This window comes from Pristis pectinata, chromosome 2 (genome assembly GCF_009764475.1).
Source record: "Pristis pectinata isolate sPriPec2 chromosome 2, sPriPec2.1.pri, whole genome shotgun sequence".
Classification (NCBI taxonomy): Eukaryota; Metazoa; Chordata; class Chondrichthyes; order Rhinopristiformes; family Pristidae; genus Pristis; species Pristis pectinata.
The window spans coordinates 111,692,998-111,708,228 of record NC_067406.1 but is presented as its reverse complement, the minus strand read 5'-3'; the positions used below and the strand labels follow the sequence as shown (position 1 = coordinate 111,708,228).

The 15,231-nt window shown below is 38.2% G+C and overlaps 1 protein-coding gene across 1 annotated transcript in view; it reads left to right on the top strand.

The window, feature by feature from the left end:
- Positions 1–15,231, top strand: part of ttc29 (tetratricopeptide repeat domain 29) — a 166,667-nt gene that overhangs the window by 108,593 nt on the left and 42,843 nt on the right. The window contains exon 7 of the mRNA XM_052009550.1: positions 6,340–6,425. Coding sequence (XP_051865510.1) covers positions 6,340–6,425 — 86 coding nt within the window. The remainder of the gene's footprint in view (positions 1–6,339; positions 6,426–15,231) is intronic.

Genomic DNA, 15,231 nt, shown 5'->3' with positions numbered 1-15,231 from the left:
CCCCTGCTAGGGGTGCTTGGCTGGTACCATGGACAGCCTCTGAACCTTTGGTCAAAAGGATCTAATAAACTCTTCAGGCCCCTATTTGTGAACATAGTACACACTCTCCCCATTTCTCCTTCCTCTCTGTTACCCATTATCCACACAGCACCACTTCTTGTAAGTTGCAGCAGCAATGCTTGTGTGGTGTGCGTAACCCTATAAGGTTTGGCTCCCAAGTTGCAGCTGTATGACTATGTGCTGGTAGCTCTGCTATGTCACTGTAGATGATTTCAGTAGTCATAGAGTCATAGAATCGTACAGCATGGAAACAGGCCATTTGACTCAACTCGTCCATGCCGACCAGTGGGCACCCTTCCACTTAGTCCCACCACCCAGCACTTGGTCCACAGCCCTCTATGCCTAGGCGATTCAAGTGCTCATTCAGACACCTCTTAAATGCTGTCAGTGACCCAGCTTCAACCACTGTCTCAGGCTGTGCATTCCAGGTACTTGCCATTCTCTAGGTGAAGAAGGTCCCCCTTATATCTCCTTAAAAAATCTCTTCCCCCTTGCCCTAAATCTGTGTCCTCTCATTTTTAATCTATCTCTGATAATGGGAAAAAGTTTCTTTCCTTCAGTCTACCCCCTATCTATACCCCTCATAATTTTATATACCTCAATAATGTCTCCTCTTAACCTCCTCTGCTCCAGGGAGAATAAACCTAGCTTCTTGAGTCTATCCTCATAACTAAACTGCTCCATCTCCAACAACATCCTGGTGAATCTCCTCTGCATTCTCTCCAGCGTTACCACATCCTTCATACAGCATAGTGATCAAAACTGCACACAGTACTCCAGCTGAGGTCTGATAAAGTTTTATGAAGTTGGATCATAAACTTCCTACTTCTGCATTCGGTGCCCCAACTAATGAAGGCCAGTATCCTGTATGCCTTTCTAATTGCATTATCTGCCTGTGTTGATACTTTCAAGGATCTGTGGACTGGTACTGCAAGATCCCTCTGTTCCTCAATACTCCCTAAGACCTACCATTCATGGTGTATGTCCTAGCCTCATTAGTACTCCCAAAATGCATCACCTCACATTTATCTGGATTAAACTTCATCTGCCATTTTTCAGCTCATTTCACCAACACATCAATATCTCTCTGCAGCCTAAGTCTACTTCCACACTATCAACAACTCCGCCAATCTTCATGTCATCTGCAATCTTACTGATCTTTCTAAATGTCTTACTGAATGTCATTTGGCCCTGGGGATCTATCCACCTTTCAGCCCAATAAAACATCGAGTCTCTTCTCTCTACTTATGGAGATATGCATTAGGTTTTTACCTATCCCTTCACTGAATTCTTCACCTACAAAGCATTCATTTAAGACCTCACCTATGCGTTCTTGTTCCATATACAGATTGCCCATGTTGACCCTAATGAGCCCTACTTTTTCCCTGGTTACTCTTTTGCCCTTAATATACTTAAAGAATGACTTTGGATTTGCCTTAATCCTGTCTGCCAGTGATTTTTTATGACCCCTCTTAGCCTTCTTAATTTCCTTTCTAAGTGCCTCTCTACACGTTTTATACTCTTGACAGGCCTCCCCTGTCATTAGTTCCCTATACCTGTCATATGCTTGCTTTTTTATCTTTCTCCAACCCTCAATATCCCTTGACATTTAGGGTTCCCTATACTTGTTACCTCTGGCTTTTACCCTGACAGGAACAAGTTGGCCTTGAACTCCTGCTTTTTCTCTTTTGAATACTTCCCACTGTGCAGGTGTAGTGAGTGTTTAAGTTGCAAACTGCACCAATTGGCTGCTGAACCAGAAAATGCTCTTTAATGATGGTTGAGTTAGAGATCATGATCATACAGGCAGTTTGGGAAAACAGGAATAGCATGCTTCCTTCAGTAAGGACACCAGACCCTGTACACACTATTCCAGGTATGATCTTATAACTGCAGTAAGACATTTACTCTTGCAATCAAATCCTCGTTCAATAAAGACCAACATACCATTAGCCTTCCCGATTGTTTGTTGTACCTGGCTGGAACATTTAACTTGCTAACGAGCAATTATTGCTGTAACCTTTTTAGGATGGAACATAACTGTACTGGCAGAGTAACTCACTAATTGCCAAGCCAGGAACTTAGCAAGCACTGTTGAACCTTGCTGCTAGGAGTGAGTTGGGGTGGTGATGGGCTGGGGTGTAGTGGGTTGAAGTTGGGGGGAAGAGGGGGTAAACTATTGTATAAGGTCAAATACAATAAAACTCTGATATTGCATCACACTCGGGACTTTTGTGGTCCTGGACAGGCAGATATTCCAGACTATAAAATAAGATATCTTTATTGGTCACACATACATCAAAACACACAGTGAAATGCATCTTTGGCGTAGTGTTCTAGAGGCAGCCCGCAAGTGTCGCCATGGTTCCGACCTTAACATAGCATACCCACAACTTCCTAACCTGTACGTCTTTGAAATGTAGGAGGTAACCAGAGCACCCAGAGGAAACTCGCACAGACATGGGGAGAACGTACAAACTCCTTACAAACAGTGGCCGGAATTGAACCTGGGTCACTGACGCTGTAATAAATGTTGTTCCTATTAATATGTCAAAACATTTTTACTTCACTGTTTTTTAAGTGCTACACAATACTGTAATAAATTTTCTAGTGAACCTGGTAGGTTTAAAGAGAGTGTGGGAACTAGGGTCCTGGTCAATTTAAAGAGAGCACTGAACCCAGGCTGTGGGGAGTTGAGAAGGGAGTGTAGGAACTGTGGACCCCTTGAGTTGAAAGGGAGCACGGCAACCAGGGCCCTGATGAGTCGAAAGGGAGAGCAGGAACCCAGGAAACAGTAATTGAAAGGTAGTGCTGGAACTCAGCCCTTGTGAGTTGAAAGGAAACGTGGGAACGCTGACCCCAGTGAGTTGAAAGGGAGCTCTGGAACTGGGGTCCTTTGAGGTGAAAAGAAGCACGGGAACAGACCAGGGAGCAGCTCTACTTCTTTAGGAGTTTGAGGAGATTTGGTATGTCACCAAAGACTCTTACAAATTTCCATAGTGTTGTAGGAAATATACATTAAAGCATGTGAATATAGACTCTGATATAATGTGTTATATCTTGAAAAATAACTGCAACAAGGCAATGAGGATTACATTAATGCTGGCTGAAAATCAGACATTAAACTTACCTAAAAGCAATTAGCCTTCAAAGGACCTCTTATAAATATAATTACAGCACTTGTTCAGAGGAAGATGATGGTCAGGCAGAAAATCAGATTTTGGCTCTGGTCTATTTAATGGTTTGGCCACTTCAAGCAGAGTTCCGCTTTGTAGTTAGTGCTTTTCTATTTCAACTGATGCAGCAAATAGAGGAAAATCAGGCAAAGAGGATCCTCTGCCATTAAGATAGCATATCCAAATTTCTGTCTAAGTGGAGATAAAATTAGATAGGGTGACAAGCACAGGACTGATAAAGGGTGTTGCTTAGTCTCCATTTAATATGACTGTTATTCCAGAAGCTGCATATCTTACAAAGGGAGAAATTTCTTATTTACTGAAGGGTGGAAAAAGGATTGTAGAATGTATTGCAGAGGGCAGGGGTCAGAGCAGGGATCAAGATACCTGGCTGGGCACTTTTCCTTACAAACTGAATATTATCACATGTTCCCACATTGTACTTCATCTGTGAACTTCTTTCCCTTTCACTTAACCTATCTGTATCTCCTTATGTTCTCCTCACAACTTGCAACCCCACCTATTTTTGTCTAAACAACTGAAAGGAGGCAATCTTCCACCAAACTCTAATTGACTAGTGAGTCTGACTAGTGAGTGTGATTCAGTACTCACGGGAGTAAGATGAGGAAGATGCATGTTACAGAAGACTGCAACTAATGGGAGTGGTTTACAGAAATATGTATAAATTACAGTTTCCCCTTGTAGCAAACATTCTAATGCACCCTAGTTTAGTCTGCCTTCACCAGGATCATACAGAGATACAGCATTCTGTGATTGATTAACATATTCTGAGGTCATATGGGCATATCAACAACTTTGTTCTAATTATGGAGATTGTCTAAAGATTATGCAATCTTCTCATTTTGTGTTTTATGGGGATATTTCAGCAGGAGTCGGAAAACAGTGTCATGCCCCAGAGACCGTAAGATCCATTTCGGGATGCAGCCTAAACAGAGGATGACTTGAACATTCTGCAAAAGTTGGGAATTTAATCAGCAAGGGAATTGGTGTAGAAGAATTTAGTTAAGTTTTTGCATTTAGAATTTAACTTTAATTTGTTTATTTTACTGTTTTAGCCAAAAGTAAACAAGCTGCCTTTCAGTGGCAGTTAACAATTAAGATGATCAGCTAAAATGATTAACCTGTATAGGTAGTGGTAATACTTTCAGCCGAGGCAGACTGACCAATTGGGGAATTTGAGTGACGTTAGTATTAGTATTTTGCTGATATGAAAACATCAGCATTTTGCTGGTGCTCGGAGTGATTGCACAGACTGTAGCTTAAACAGTGTGAAGGCTGGAAATATGGTCAGCATGGGAATTTAGTGCAAAGAAGGCAACAGGTGTTGCTTGATATTTAAACTAGTAGTGTAGTGGTAGTGTAGCGGTTAGCATGATGCTATTACAGCACCAGCAACCCGGGTTCAATTCCAGTCGCTGTTTGTAAGGAGTTTGTATGTTCTCCCCATGTATGCGTGGGTTTCCTTCAGGTGCTCCAGTCTCCTCCCACATTCAAAAGACGTACGGGTTAGGAGGTTGTGGGCATGGTACGTTGGCGCCGGAAGCATGGCAACACTTGCGGCTGCCCCCAGAACACTCTACACAAAAGATGCATTTCACTGTGTTTCGATGTACATGTGACTAATAAAGATCTTATCTTATCAAATAAGGCTAAATTAGGAAGAATATAACTTTTTTAAAAATTACGTAAAATATTACAGGCTGTCCCTGAACACCTGACTTTTGGATGCCGCTACATATGAATGAGCTCCCATATTATTAAATTCAGAAGTCCAACATACATGCATACATTTGTTCCTATGAATGGCAGAACTAGTTTTCTCTCTCTCTCCACTTTTAATAATTGTTCTTTCTTATCAGCCTTATGTGCTTTTGATGCCATTCATTACAATACTGTGGAGTTATAGTTACCATATCAAATGATTTTTATAAATTTTCCGACTTCTGGACAAAATCAAACTATGGAGGTTCATAAAAACGGAACCTATTCGTTACCCAGGGACAGTCTGTAAAGCAGGCAAGTGTTGAGTGCTGACCTAAGAGAGTTACTGGATTTTTAGTTCTTATTCTGAACACAGGGACATGGCATACTTCCTCAATCCTGTTGAATCCACATCTTGTGCGATGTGGGAAATCCATAATGCCTTCTGTATGTAGGAAGTAATGTCGGCTGGAAGAGCGCAGTCTGGATTTTGGATGATGAGCAGCAACTGCTGTCACTACAGTGGCAACAGAATATTCTGAGGAGAGAGGATAGACAGCTGGAGGTCAAGGTCCATGTTGGTACCAATGTCGATGGAAGGAAACTAATGCACTGTAGGGAGATTACAAGAAGTTAGTGCAGTACCTCCAGATGGAAGTTTTCAGATTTCTACCAGTGTCACCTGACTCCTTCCGCCAAGCCTTCTGTTGGAGGAGATAAGATCTGCATGTTTGAGCCCTACTTTCTCTCCTTTTTAATGTCTCTAGCCGTGTATACCCACCCAACATCTCTTTTAGCTTCCATTTTGTACCACACGCAGTAGGATCAATTGAAGCAATGTGGCAAATGGCTATGCATTTCCTTCGTAGCTTGAGCAGCTTGGACTCTCCTCCTGTGGTCACCTGCAGCCTCCAAATTTCAATGCAATTGAAAAGGGCTAAGTGACTCTTTAAGTAGTAGAGAACCTGTGAAAAGGGAGCTATAAAATACTGGTTACTTCTGACTAAACTATGCTATTCAGAATAAGGGGCCATCATTTAAGCGATGAAGAGTTATTTCTTGTCAAAAAGTCATAAACCTTTGGAATTGTCTACCTCAGAGAATTGTGGAGATTGAATCAATGAATTTATTCAAAGCTACAATAGATTTTTGGAATATAGAGGAGTCAAGAATTGTGCAAAACAAACAGGAAAATGAGGTTGAGGCCAAAACCAGATCCGCCATGATCCCATTGAATGATGGAACAAGTATGAGAGGCCAGGTAACCTTTAAAAATATTGTTCATTGTGCATAAATTTCTAGTCCAATATATTTTGTTCTAAATAAAACAGGTTTAGGTTCTGAATATAAAATTCTAAACACTTGCACTTGTTTCCACCAGGGGGCGATAGGAAGATGGAACTGGCAGCTTTGTATCGAGTGGCTTTAGGTTACCTCAGTACTGGAGATGCAGACACAGCAATAACAGTAAGTATAATGTTGGTATTTGATCCTTTGCTTTTTCAACATTCAACGCATTAACATTTTGAGCAATGAATTGGCTTTGTAACAATGAAAACATGAACATGTTTTCTGTCCTATAAACATTTTCAAGAGGGGTTCTAGTTAAAATGGTGCTCTGAATTCCTATCAACTTTAAAATATGCTCAATTTCCAGCATTTCTGGAAAGAGGCAAATTGATCCAGAAATCATTGCAGCTGTTTTCCACTTTGAAAATAACATTGGTGTGGTGCTGAAACAGAAACTCTGCCACTCCTTGTACAAATTTCCAGGCCAAGTATATCTATTTGTATTAAATTATAAGTACTTACTACCATTTTTTGATGGTATGTCACAATATTATTCTAATGGTTAGAACGAAAACAATGTAAATATTAAGATTGGTGTTTTGCTGAGAGAGGGCTGTTAATTTTACTTCATTTTTTTTGCACTTTATCTTGATGCTATAATTTTCATAGCTCCTTTTCATTCCATTTTGTATATCTACATTAATGTTTTTTATCAGAGACCTTGCTGAAGTAGGAAAAGAATAGAGGAGAGATCTGTTAAGGAGTGTAAACATAGCAAGTGTGTGAGAAACCCTGGGTGGACCTCCAAAGGAAATATATTTTTTTACAAGGATAAGACAAAGAGCAGTGAAGACTGTTGCAAAGGAAGATTAAAAGAGGTGAACAGAGAATGCCGAGGAGACAGCACTTTCTTTCCCTGGTATCCATAGCCCTCAGTTCTCTCCTAGCCCAAGTAGCAACCCCACTTTCTGTGTTCCACTACTGACGTGTTGGAACAGTTTCTTGATGGCCTCACTGCTAAGCCCTGCACTCCCCTTCTCCATTGCCCACCACCCTAGCTAATTATGGATTGAGAACCCCATGCAGCTTGGTAAATCTTGGTTGTGATCTTTCTTTGTGACTGTTTTTTAAAACTAATACAGATTGGGTAAACTTTTAAAGGAACATGTATATCTAAGAAATGCAGAGAAATGTGAGAGGTAAACAAGAGAATGGAGAACGGGTTTAAGAGAAGTCTGGTGCAAGAGAAATCTGTTGCAAGAGAAATCTACGGAATGAGGGAAAATGAAGGCAGAAGGAATTAGAGACAGAGGGAGAATCAAACTGCAGAATGGGGTAAAAATGGAAAGGAAATAGAAGAATACAGGGGAGGCAGGAGAGTTTGTGGGCAGAGAAAAACAGACGGAAATAGCAAGATACAATTTTTATACTGATGAACAATATACTTAAAGGTTCAATTACAACATCAAAAGTAAATTTTGGTACTGTTTTTGTAATTTATTGCATGAAGGAAATGCCAATAGTAAATATTAACTTTGATCAAACTTCATTTATTTTACTCAATTGCTAATTTAAGAATATTTGGAAATTCAACAATAAGAAACAATCTATGCTTTATTGGTAGAGAAAGTATTAAAAGTTTGGCTTAAAAATTAGTAAGTTGCCCACATGGTAGAGGGCAAGAAAAGTTCATCTTAAATAACACAATATTTAATATTTTTAATTTCTTAATAGTTCCTAGATTTGTCTTTGTGGCATCATTTATTATTATGCTGCATACTGTAATTTTATCGAAGTCTTGGTATGTTTGCATTGCACAATGTTGTCGTTGAATATTTAAAATAGAACGCTGATAATGTCAACAAGGAAAAAAAGCAAATGTTTTCTTTTTAAGAGCCATTGTGTACAATTTACATTTATATTTTATTATATTAATCATCTCTCCATCCAAGTGGAGCTCAGATGTATACAGGCCTTAGATCATAGTTCCCTCCTCCCTTAGGACGTCTGCTTATCATTATACTGAGCTTGCTAGCTTTCTACTTTGCCTTGTGGTAATATGCTGTTCATTGCCAGGCCAAGCCTCAGAGACATGCTAAAGAGGTCCTGCCACACAGCTCAAGACTCCTGGGGTCTGTGCTCTGGGGTCTCTGTGGTTGTTTCCCTGCTTTTCCATCAGAGTTTCATCTCCGTTATCCTGTTGTAATGTGCCCACCTCAGGCTGTCTTTCTACGGAAGGCTACAGTCAGGATCTAACAGCAACAGCTGTTGTAAAAGACAACCATTTCCTCCCACTGTTACCTCATTAGTGTTTTCTCATTCAAGTACAAAAACACAGCTACTATTGAATATCAAGGAAGAATGCTTATTTAAGATATTTGCTACTAAGTAGAATATTCACAATATTATTGTTCATAGTTTGTTTAAAATTATCATATGTAATTAGTATTTTTTTAAAATTATTGCAATACTTTTGTCTTATGGGTCATCATTTCAGTGTGTGAATAAAACCGTTGACAGATAGAGTAATTTCTGAAATATATGCCTGTGCTATTGAATCCATTATTTCACTGAATCAGACCAATTTACCCAAATCATAATATCTGTGATTAACCCAATATTTGCCTTTCAAACATTTACATTTGTACAACAAAATATGACAGAAAACATCTCACAAGTATTCACTGATATAAAAAATGTTTAAGCTTATACATGTTCTTTATCTACACTGAACTTTTGCATGAAATACTTTTAAAATATTTTTTAACATAACATTGGATATAATGAATTCCATTGCAAGATTCAGCAATTAAAACATTTTGTTAAGGTAAACATATGCTCGGTAAAACATATGATTAAAACATATGCTAGGTAAGCCAATATTTCATTGATCTTACCATAATTATTTTAAAACAACATCCAAAGAAAAGAGCTTTTAATGAAAAATATGGCTTTTTGATCCCTGAATTTACAAGTTTCTTTATATTTCACCAAAACCTAGCTGAATAGGAGAAGCATTCAAAACTTTACAGTTGATTTTATCAGAGGGCGCAAATTACTCCAATAAAAATGAAATGTGGATAAAATGAAAAAGTATTGAAAATATTTTAGAACCATAGATGTAGCACCCGCTGGTGAGATGGATCGCTTGTTTCCTAGGGTTAATCCTGTAATTGTATTTATTTATATAACAGAAAAATTCTGTCACAGCTTGTTTCTATTTTATATTGTAAAACCAGAACTTGAGGTTGAAAAGGTGAAATATCATGTATTATATAATATATGCTTGAAGCTTTTTGGGAATTGAAAAGGCATTTGGAAGGATTTTCTTTACTGTAAATCTGATAATTCTTTAGGCCTAGTATCTCAAAGTACTCCCAGTTTTAAGAAATGTACTTCATTCATTACCATAACTACAAATAAAAGAATTTGAAAATAAATTAATAAATTGTAAGGCTTTAATTTGTACATTATTTTAAATAACCTGCCACGTACTTAAGATTTGAATGCTTCTCAGTCGTAGAAGGTGCCTTAGGAATTTAATTTTAGTATGTAATGTGCTCAAAATAATGTAATTTTTCATGTAAAATTCTATGCAGCCTTAAAAAACTTTCTGATGTGTGAGAATAAAGGTATTTCCTAATATGCAGCTCACCAATGGAGGTTTAGTTCTAGGTACTTGTTGGTGCTGAAGCATGTTGTTGCATATACTATGATTTTGAGGTCTTGGGAGGATATTGGAACTTGACAGCAAGGTATATTGCCATTGACATAACTGTAAGATAAAAGTAAAGCAGACACCCAGACCAGAGCACTATATTCAAAAGAGAACTCTGAATATTTTCTGCACTTTCACTCACCAGTCATTTGCTTTCAGCAGTTCCCTCATTTTCTCCTTGGCAGTTATACTCCTTGCATCATTAATGTTCCCTACGACTCTCATTTCCTCCATGTCATCACAGGCTTCCATGCTAAACTATATATATATATATATATATATATATATATATATATATATATATATATATATATATATATATATATATATGTCCAAAATTCTCCATTTGACGTGCTGTACACCTCCTTCCATTACTGCTCTTGTGTGGCTGCTGGTTTCATGTATGTCTGCGTTCAGCAGCGCACTGGCTTGTTTTGTCAATAACCATTTATTTGTTGCTGAAATAGAAGCAGCCATTACATCTGACCTCTCTGTTTCATCAATTATGGATAGATTATTGGATATGAACATCTGCAAAAGCTTGCAGTTAGAATCATATTCTGGCTGGCATTAGATAAAGTATTAAACTGGTGTTTGTTGTCAGACCAAACCCTAGTGGAATGTCTAAACAATTCAAGAAAACAGAAAATTCCCAATGGCAGGCACCTAAACTTGCTTAGAGCCCTTACTGTGCAGTAGCGACAGTAAGAATTTCTTCATTTAATCTTGTTATGCTCTGAATTCTGGAACACCTCCATGAAAATGGATAAATTCTAGCCCATGAGCTATTGAATTATAACACAATGAGATCAGAAAACAAAACCAAATCGGCTACAGAATGGACTACATATGAATTTGTGACTTGAGAAGCAGAGTTATCAACCACTTCACCCTCCCCACAGCCCTCCCTGTTGTGCTAAGGATACCATAAAAACACCAATGTTGGCACAATTTTGTGAGTTCCTACCTTTTTTGTTAGTAGCCAACAACTAAGTGCATCAAGGATGCAATAATGTATTGCCACAAGTCTGCTTGGATGTAAGAGAGGATGGAGGGTGTGAGGATAAAGCAGGGGGTGGGTGATAAACCGAGGAGAAGCCAGATAAATCAGGGCTCTTTTTATTACATAGAAATATATGATCATAAAATACAAAAGAAGCTTTTCAACCCAAGCATTCTGTGCTGGAGTGTAGCCACCAAGCAAACAATTACTTACAATCATACTCTTGAACCCAATTCCCCTTTTTTTTTCAACCCCTTCACTTTAATTAACCTTTCCAAACTAATTTTGAACTTTGAAATGGTTCCTATCTCAAACACTGACATTGGAAGTGACGTCCCACTCCTACAGTATATTGATTTTCCTTGCACCCACTATTCTAAATCTCTTACAATTAGTACCATACTCAAGTCCCTCTTTCTTGCTGCCATTGCTATAAGCAGTATGTTTCTATCCACCCTGAGCTGTCATTTCTTGATTAGAATTGAGAAAATTAAAAAGAGGTCACAAATATCTTGCCAATCTAGTGGTTTCTTCCTGTAAATTCAGCAGGCGTCCACCAGGATGGCCAGGAACTTGGTTGGATGTATTGGGTCCCTATCTTAAGCCAAAGTTTCAGGGATGATTTTGTCGATGCAGATTTTCCTTCTGCACTTACAAGAATATTAACATAGAGGTATGGCTGGGGTGAGAGGGACTTAATCAAAGTTAGAATCAGCAAAATAAATGTGACACTGATCAAAAGTGGCCTTCTGACACAGGCAAACCATAGGCAAGTGGTTACTACTTAACCAAGTAAGTCATATTTGGAAACTGAATTATTATAGATCTGCAATTTTTATACAACTAAATCACTGGAAGGAGCTTTAAAAAGCTGATGGCATGCCTCGGTATTTTTTGCGGCTGGGATTTGCATTCATGCACTATCAGTCCCAATAAAGATTTATCTAAAAGTTCCAGGCTGCCCCGGGGGATATTCTTTAAGGATAACTAGTTAGGTTGCTCATGAAGCTTTGCAAATAGGCTTATACAAACAAGACATAATCCTGATCTTAATATATTAGTAGCTCTACCTTGGATATTCTCAAGACTATCTGAAATTACACCAAAAAGGGCTTGGGTAAATAAATCAGAGGAATCAAGAAGATTCCCCTGAGTTTTCTCAGTTGAGTGATTGACCTTCAGGTGAGAAACACCATCAGGTGGCAGTTAAAAATGCCTTCTTAGTTCCTTCATTTCTTTTTCTAGCTCCTACCATATTTTGTCGTCACAAACATTTAAGGCAAATAGCTTTAGCAAAGCTGTGGGTTCCTACCCCAGTTATTTAGTGTCTGGTTTACCTTAGAGCTTCCTGAACTAAGCTTCAGCAAAACTACATACCTGTTCTAAAGGAAAGAATGAGATTCCTATGTACCTGTTGTTGATGTGCTATGGTATAGAATGGAGCAGGATTAGGACGCCGGACTTCTCAGCCTGGAAGAGGGCATGCAATTGGAAGACAATTAAAATGTGGACCAAGTCATACTTGGACAAAAGTTATACATTGCAAAGTCATGGAATCATAGAATGGCTGCAGAACAGAAGGATGACATTCAGTCCATGCCTACTCTCTACCACAACTACTCACAGAATGCAAGGATGTCATTCAGTTCATGCCAGCTGTCTACCAGAGCTACTCACCAGTTCCATCCTCAGAGCTCTTCTACATAACTTGGAGAATTTTTCTTCACCTTGTATTTATCCAGTTCCTCCTTGAAAGCCACAGTGGAACCTGCCTCCACTATATCTGCAGGCAATGAATTTCAGATTCCAGTCACATACTGCTTACAAAAAACAAGTTTTTCCTCATGTCACTATTAATTCTCTTCCCCTTTTCTTTATACCAGTGACTTCTAGTCCTCAACTCCTGTGCCAATGGGAACAGCCTCCCACTCCACTCTATCCAGACCACTCATCATTTTATGTACTTCTATCGTACCTCTCCCAGTCTCTATCCTGGTAACTGTAATCTCTCATTCCAGGGACCATTCTCGTATGTGTCTTTTGGACCCTCTTTAATGCCTTCACATCCTTCCTATAAAAAGCCAGCCAGAAATGAACATAATACTCCAGTGGATGACTAGTGTTTTATAAAAGTTCAGCACAACTTTCCAGGTTTTATACATTATGTCTCCATCGATAAAGCCCAAAATTGTGTATGCCTTATTAACCACTATCTCCATCTGCCCTCCCACTCTCAATGCCTTGTGCGCCCATACTCCCATATCCTTCTGCTCCTGCACCCCCTTTAAAACAATGTATTTTATTCTATTCTGTCTCTCTGCATTCTTCCTCTGAAAATGCATCACTATCAATTTCTCAGTTCACAATAAATAAGCCAAGTTTTATGTCATCCAAAAATTTAAAATTGTGGCTTGCCTACTAAGCCTAGGTTGGTAATGTAGATCAAAAAAATCAATGACCCTAACACCGATCTCTGGAGAATGCCATGATTCACTTTCCTCCAGTCTGCAAAACAACCATTCACCAAAATATGAGTGAATATTGGGGAATGTATTGTCAACTTTTTCAGTTACTTGAGTTTGAGTATAGCAAATTGACAACATTCTTTGTAACCTTGACCTTTCAAAAATCTATAATTTGTATCTGCTGTTAGACCAGACTAATTAGATGACCTGACCACAAGACTATTTGCTCTGTTTGTCACATGAAACAATCATTTATCAGTTGAATTGTCTTTAGTGCTGCCAACTGGATTGCAGACTTGTGCTTTAATAAATGCACGATTGGAATTAAGTGCTAAAATTTGTGAAACATGTCTCAGTTTGGGATGTGACTTTTATTGCGTATCAGTACAGTTTACTCCAAATTTAACATCAAAAAAGTAAAATCATTTCTCTCATATCTTAAAAGGTTGACAAAAATCTGCAGGGATAATTTTCATTTGAAAATGAAATCATCCTTGAGGCTACAAATTGTTAAATGCCATTGAGGTGGAATGCCATAAAAATTGTAACTATATATGGCTGTTGACCATTAATGTATGTCTCACTGTGTCTGATTTATAGGATTTGAAGTCCTTTCAAGTGGGATGTAAATTGTACTATTTGAAATGAAGATTGTTAAAATGAATTAGTATTAGAACATATGTAGCAAATGTGTAATTTATATTGGACAGAAGAGGAAGACTGCATTCACCATTTACACTGCATTCACATATTTGTAGAAATGTTATAAGTAATTTTTTGAGACCATCTCATATGAAGGAACCTTTTCTGTTACTGATATATAAAACTGAACCACAGATGTATGTAGAATTCCCTCTGCACATGTTTTAAGAGTAGGTACTTACGTTGCAGTGCTGGCCCCAGCTGGCCTGAAGCCCAATGTAGGACTTATTGAAATCATTTATTAATGCAAATCTCTGTCCCTCAAACTGAAATAGCGTTCATTTTGGGCCACATGAGGTCTCTTTAACTATTGCCAGTGACACTACAGTTCCACAACTGTAATGTGTAAAGTTGCAATTAAAATTTAGTGCGCAAATTAATATTATGTTATAATCTCATTATGAATGCTAAAATTTGTATCATATAGTAAAGTGTATGGCAGCTACAATTGTAAAACAACAATAACAAAATATTAATATTTATCGTGATACCAATAGTAATTTGAAAGTTATTGGATCATAAATTGTCTTCAGCTATAAAGCTCAGGCTTTTTAAAATCTTCATTCAAGCCCAATGAAAAAAATATCCTCCAATTGCTCAAACCTCAGTTTTGTACGCACCACTGCAAGGGCAGTGGAGGGTATTTGAAATAAATGCAATGACCTGAAGAGACAAGCCAAAGATAAGCTGGGCTGGCTCTCTGGAGTGCCAGATCTACAGGTTGAGGAACCATCAGTGGAGGAGTGGCTGTTCTCTAGGGAGGAACATATTTGTTTAATCAATAAACCCTGAAGTCATTGGTGTGGATAAATATAGCTAGATGGGTTGGCATTTATAGTCCTGTGGAACATTAAGAAAACACAGTGACAGTTATTTTCAGAACGAATCTTTTTACTTTTGTGTTGCCTATCTTTTGTATTGATTCAGGTTTTAACACCACTTTTTCCATATTTAAATTTGGTGTTGTAAAGTAGGGATGCCAAATTATAGCAGTGATGTTAAAGGTTGCTCCAGTCATCGACAATAGGAAGAGTAGTTTTATTTTACAGTCGTGAGCAATGAAGAAAAGAATATTTTTCTTAAACAGTTTTCTTT